At 39.8% G+C, this 6,582-nt stretch overlaps 1 protein-coding gene across 2 annotated transcripts in view; it reads right to left on the minus strand.

Annotated features, from left to right (window-relative positions):
* dntt (deoxynucleotidyltransferase, terminal) overlaps positions 1 to 2,470 on the minus strand; it is a 75,549-nt gene extending 73,079 nt beyond the window's left edge. Inside the window, exon 1 of one of the 2 annotated variants that reach the window (XM_044215201.1) lies at positions 1,505 to 2,470. In XM_044215201.1, the coding sequence (XP_044071136.1) occupies positions 1,505 to 1,698 (194 nt within the window). In that variant the 5' untranslated portion in view covers positions 1,699 to 2,470. The remainder of the gene's footprint in view (positions 1 to 1,504) is intronic. The other variant, XM_044215200.1, reaches the window with a different exon arrangement.
* Between the last annotated feature and the right edge of the window lie 4,112 nt (positions 2,471 to 6,582).

Consider the following 6,582-nt stretch of genomic DNA (forward strand, 5'->3'; position numbering starts at 1 on the left):
TCTGACCATATGCTCAAGGCAGTGTGTCTCTAACTTGTGCAAGACTAGATACAGGAGGTGTTGCTATCAAACTGCAGCTGATATCAGTTTTGTCGGCTTGCAGAATTAATGTCAGTTTGAGGCAGGCACGCTCTACTTCCTGTCGTTGGTTTCAAACAATTGTATCAAGCCAAGTGTAACCGTAGGACCGCTCAAGCTGTGTTTCTGGGAATGCTGCCATGGCCGAGCTGGCGCACGGCTGGCATCCACACTTAGACGTGCATTTAAACACTCACACACACACACATTTGTTATACTATACCCAAGAGGAGCCTTTATTGACCTAAATCACATGCTAATTTCAACCTTTTTTTATTCTTAACGGAGCTTAAATTTGGAAAAACTGCCCTTAGACCTACTGTGAATTTCAAAATTGATTCTTGCAAAGACTTTTGAAAGAAGCAGAAAAACACACACACATGCTCACCAGAGGAGCTCAAAGACTGAGTTTGAGCTGCCCAGCCCCCAAAACAAAGTCGACTTTTAAAAATGGGAGGTTGCATCAACATTATCATTAGCCTCAAAGGAACCGGACTCTGAAGCGTTTTTGGTGTCAAGCAGAGGACTTCTGCTGTGTTCACAGGTTGGGATTTAAAAGATACTTTCAATTAGAGACAGAAAAAATGAAGAAGGCATGCTGCTTCCATAATTACAGCACAATAGTTGATTCATCATCGCAAGGAACAAGCTCACAAAGCTCACTTCTCTCCTTAAGTGCTACTTTCGCCAAACTCATTAAAAAAGTTTGTGTTTGCACTGTTACCTTTCCTCCAATGTTCTTAGTTTTCTCACTGCCAACAAGATGTAGCTGGGTTAGCCAATTTCTTCCCCTTCCTAAACATATTCATGTAGGAGCTGTGAGTTATGGCTCAGAGGGAAAATCCACTAAGGTGTAGCAGAGACGGGATGGATGCCCTAACCCTTCTTAATTAAGTATTCATGAGACAATAGTGATTCACTAATTATCTAATTGGACCTTCACTTTTTTTTAAAGGCATATGTTTTTAAGAAAAAGACACAGAGTAACACTGAATAGCTCTATGGAGAACTGCTCTTTTCAATAATGTCCTGACCCTTTTTTTTCCCAAAGGAACAGCCTGATCTGTCTTTTCTGTAGGTTCAAATTCAGAAAAACAATGATGATTGATGATTTAACTGCTTCTGCAGACTAATAATGAATGTTTATTTAAGCATGAAAATAAGTCTTCATTTTGCCTTTAGTGGCCTGGCTGCTAGACAGTACAACCATGCTCAAACAGGCCTTTGAGTAGTATTGTGACCTATCATTTCAATAGAGTTACAGTAAAGGCCTTGAAAGCCAAGGCAAAGAAAACACTAGAAAAGTCCTCCTGCATCCCTCTAAGCTCTACATTAGAGTGTTCTCTTGAGTTTCACATTCAGAAAAGCTTTTAGGCACCGAGCCCTGCTCAGTCAGTGAACAACAAAATGGCAAGCTTTTTCCAACCTGAGGACGTCGTCCACAATAAAGCCCTTTGACCTGGCCAGCTGGGTCAGAAAGCTTCTCCTGCTGCGGCCCATTTTCCTCTCCACCAGGTACAGTCTGACATCCTCAAACTTCACCTCTTCACGCCTGGGAACGCCAGCTTCTGCTGGTCTCGACCTTTTCCTCACACGAGGCGCAATAGGAGTGTGGAACATCTCCTTTGAGGTGAGCTATCCAAAGTATTTCTGCACGTCTAGGAATTTCTGCTTTCTTGAGCTTTTGTGTTGTTCTGTGTGCCACTTAACTTCCATCCAGGAAAAACACCCACTTTGGTAATGCCACAGTTGTTTATTTCACATTTGTAGCTGTCTTTTTTTTTTTTTTTTTGCCTGACAGTGGCACAGTGTGTCAGTTGGTGACAGCAGGGTTAGTCAGAGCTGGCAGACAGGAAAAGCCTCTGGCAACAGGTGTTCAGGATTTGGTGTTTACCAAAAAACACCTGCCAAGATCGAATGATTGAGGATGGGAGAAAAAAAGATAAAAACACCCTGTTGGCATGGTATTATTCACTTCCAGTTGTTCTGCAAACACACATTTGGAGGAAGTCAACACCGCCTGATCCAGTTGCTTCTTAAAAAGCTGCTCAGAAGTTTTCATACAGTTGTAATTCCACTCTCTTGACTGGAGTCTCACTCCTGGGAGATGCCTGAATTCTGGTCATCTCGCAAACCCCTCACAGCTGTCCTGCCATGTCCGGTTCGTCTCGCCACTCACCGTCTCATTATGTCCGGACCAAGCCTGCACCATCTGCTCCACCACTTTAATTAGCTTACTGCCTAAAATGAGAGCCTTTGTGGGCATTTCCCCCGAGATCCCACAAGCTCATACAAGGCCTTTGCACACACACACACACACACACACAGGTATTATATATGCAAGCCATTGATGATTAGGAACATTTATCCGGGGAGAAGAACTGCATGTGCAGTGGTCGTGAACGCAACCTGGAAATGGATTTAATCTGTTTAACTCATCTATTCCTTTTGTTTCCAAATAGGTAATTGCAACATGAGCCATTGCCTTGTTTTGTTTTGATTTCTCTGCTACAGCAGTCAACAATGTGAAAGAAAAGGTTTAAATGTCACTTTGCTGTAATGATCTACGATAATGCATCTGCTTCAGTAGACCAAATAGGAATGATTTGTTGATTTAGGCGAAGGAGAGAAGAAAATCATTACAGGCCTTGATTCTACATCTAATTACCAAGGCCTCTGTTCATTTCTTCACTTAATAAGCACACCTTTCCTCTGTCAGCTAGACAGAATGTATTACACTGCTCTCATTAGCATGTAGTTCTGGGGGTTAACGGGTGTCACAGGGCAGATGTGACTAATTGTTTGACTATTTAACCCCCCACACCCCCACCCCCAATCACTCAGCTGTATATGAGGGTGCTGGCCCCCTTCCAAACTGAGACGGATGAAATTCTACCATCACTAAGACAAATGGCTCTTTACACTGCCAGCAGCAATCACTGCAAGAGCAATGAACCCAATTTCTCATCTAACTTTCTTCAGTAGCTCTTTACCGTGAAAAACTTAAATAAAATGAATATTACAAACAAACATATTATCAGTGCAAAATGAATGTACGAGCACCGTGTGCGCCTTCTGACCAGAAAATGTAGTTGTTGTTACAATCTTTTAATGTCACACTGATACTCTTCTTTGGCGAGCACATAACTGCATGCGTGGCTTCTGATGGTCACTTCTGGCAGTACATGCATTTCCTCTCCAATTAGTAACTGATCATGTGAACCCAGCATGTTGTCCATTGAACTAAATTCACAGGTTTTAAACAGTAGGTGGCGCCAGAGAAACCAAGTCACACTTGCAAAATGTTATTTACAATATCATTCACAGCAAACAAGCCATTTCCTCTGGAAAGCAGCACATTTTCCTGCGACAGCTACAAGCTCTATGGATGCACGATAAAATTGTCCGATAATTGCTTAGATTCATCGTACATAGTCGATGTGGTTTAGAAAGGACAATGTGACAGCAAGTGAGATTGTGAGCCAAACTCAGCCAAACGTGGTTCAAACCCATAAGACTTTATTTTAGTCCCAAAATCAAAATATGTAAATCTAAATGTGCCAGGTTGAAATTTGGGCAAATGTGTATAAAACAATGCTAAAGACATACAGTGGGGGAAATTAGTGCATAATAATAGGTGAATTTACTCAAGTAGTGTAGTTAAGTACAATTTTGACTAATTAGTACAAGTATTTAATCATGATTCTCACTAATATGGGGAAATCAGCATGAAGGTATTTAAACTTGACAAATGTAAGTTTTAATATTCACTCTCCTTTTAGCTCTGTTTTTGCTCACCACCAACCCCTGAGAAAAATGCTAAATGATGCTAAATGCGCCACTGAGCTCACTAGCTAGTTGCTAACTTTGTCTGCTGGCAGTTTGGTGCTGGGAGGGTAGCGTACAGTGAGTTTATCAGAGCTTTTTTGCAGGAAACACTTGTCTGCTGCTGCTGCTGCTGATGCTGGAAGCAGGGGTGGTTAGAACAAAATCCTAAAACAATTACCTAAAAGACACTACAATGCTCGGGAGCTGCAGAGTCTGGTAGTTCTCTGAGGGTTTGTCACTACAATCACACCCCTTTCATATCACACAGTCATTTAATTTCATTGTTATAGTAATATAAATATTGATCAGCAGCTTTACAGCTACTTAAGAGAAGACACAAGGTAAAAAATGGATGATAAGGGGTTACAAAGTGTCTTCCTAATCTATCAGTTTATCTAGATAGATAGATAGATAGATAGCATTTTAATGAAACAAAATCAAAACCTTGGAGCAGACAGCATTGTTTTGATAGCACTGTTTTCTTGTGTCGGTTCCCATATGGTGTCAAAACGTGTCAGGTCCAATAGGCCTTCTGCATTAACTATTTTAGAATCAATGCCCAACAGAGCATCAAGAAGGGAGGAAAAAACACAGCCTGAAGGTAAGTCTTATTATCCAGTTTTCTTGCTGAAGCATTGCTGTTTTGTATCATCAATAGTTTAGGTTGCTTCCTAAGAAAGTAAACGGCTGTACTGAATAAATACCCCGCTAACAAAACAAAGCGATTTAAAAAGAAGTAATGGTTTTCTTTTGTTTTATTGGATATACTTCATTGATTTGCATGTGTTAAGAAAGTGTGTGACTGTGCTTTAAAGTTGTAGTCATTATCTAGAGAGTTTTCAGTTTGCTGTTGGGTAATGAGAAGATCAAACACATGCACACTATTACTGAAAATAATTGGAAAATAGTAATTGCAATCTTTCATCTAGAAAAGGGACAATTCTGTAGTCCGAGATTAAAAAAAACACACATACTGTTTCAGACCACAAAGGTTCCTGTTTATCATGATCATCCTCAGTTCCTGCCTTAACAGAATAGTTCAACATTTTGGGAAGAATTTGACTTTCTTGTCGAGAGTTAGATGAGAAATGGATACCACTCTCAGACTCTCTGTCTGTGCATTAAGTATGGGGCTAGAGCCAGGAGTGTGATTAGCTTACCTCTAATGCTCACAAATATGAGGTCACAAAGCCTAACCACTGTTAAAAATGAAACAGTTACAACATGTAACTCCTCGTACAACCAGAACTTGTACAAACAGGACGATTCCTGTTTGTGTACGTATTAAAGAAACAAGATACAACATGTTCATTAGTGAGCTTTGGAGGCGCTGACAGGCATATTTTTCAACTTTAGAGAGAGCCAGGCTAGCTGTCTCCCCCTGCTCTAGTGCTTATGCTAAGCTAACCGCCTCTTCATGAGCTTGTACTTAATGCACAGACATGAGTTTCCTCATGTAATTCTCAGCAAAAAACAAATATTTTTGCTTTAATGGAATACTTTAATATTTTAGGAGATACCTTTATTTGCTTTGTTGTCAAGAGTTAGTAAGAAGATCGATGCCATTCTCATGTCTGTACAGGAACATTAGCTAAGCTTAGTACAAATACTGGAAACGGGGATATAGCTAGACAGGCTCTGTCCAGTGCTAACAAAAGCCACCTACCAGCATTTTAAAAAACTCACTAATTAACACGTTATACCTCATTTGTTGAATTCGCACTAAAAACAAAGTGTAAAAACAACACATTGTCTTCTTATTTTTGGACAGAGCCAGGCTAGCTGTTTCCCTGTGCTTCTAGTCTTTATGCTAAGTCTAGCACCAAATGGCAGACAGACAGTTAGCGGCTAACTGGTGAACATAGTGGAGTATTTAGTAGCTAAAGAGCTAGATATTCCTCTCAAGAGTTGGAGTGAGACTGAAAACAGAGCTAAAAGGAGAGTGAATATCAGTCTTACATTTGCCAGGTTGCCAGAATCATGACTCCAAAGAAATGCTAATGCTAACGCTCAATGTCTCAAATTTACCATACAGGCATGAGATTTTCTTCAATTTAAGCATATTTCCTAAAATGTTGAACTTGTAGTTAGATACATAGTTAGATTCCATCCTTTGTCTAAGCCTGAGACATCCAGTCTGACTTACACATATTTTGAATACTGACTGGTACACCCGAAAATAACATTTAAATTCTTAAATTTGATGGTAGTGCTTTGTTATCTCCAACTCTACATGGAGTCTGATGAAACAGAAAAAATCTATTTAATTTAAAGTCTTGTATCATATTTTTAGATCTCTCTTTCTCCTGACACACCTGATCGCAGTCATATTTCTTGCATCGCAGATGCTAGTCAACAAAAAACACCCCATTTTCTTTTTTTCTTAATGAAAATTTCCAGAAGTTGAATGAACACACTCTCTACATATGACTTTTCAATGAAGATAGTTTTATTACCACTTCAGCAATCGTGTACTCTATATTTGAGTCTGAATAGTATTGCACCTTAAAATAAAAAGAAATGTGACATAAATGACACACTCTGACTTTGAGGAAGTCCCTGCTTCCCTTTTGCAGATGCCTCAATGCAATCTTGGTGACAAGTTTAGATTTTTTTGAAAATACCATGAATTGCCACATTACTTATGGATGAAGGAGGGGGAGACGGAGAATATGT

This window comes from Siniperca chuatsi, linkage group LG11 (genome assembly GCF_020085105.1).
Source record: "Siniperca chuatsi isolate FFG_IHB_CAS linkage group LG11, ASM2008510v1, whole genome shotgun sequence".
NCBI classification, from domain to species: domain Eukaryota; kingdom Metazoa; phylum Chordata; class Actinopteri; order Centrarchiformes; family Sinipercidae; genus Siniperca; species Siniperca chuatsi.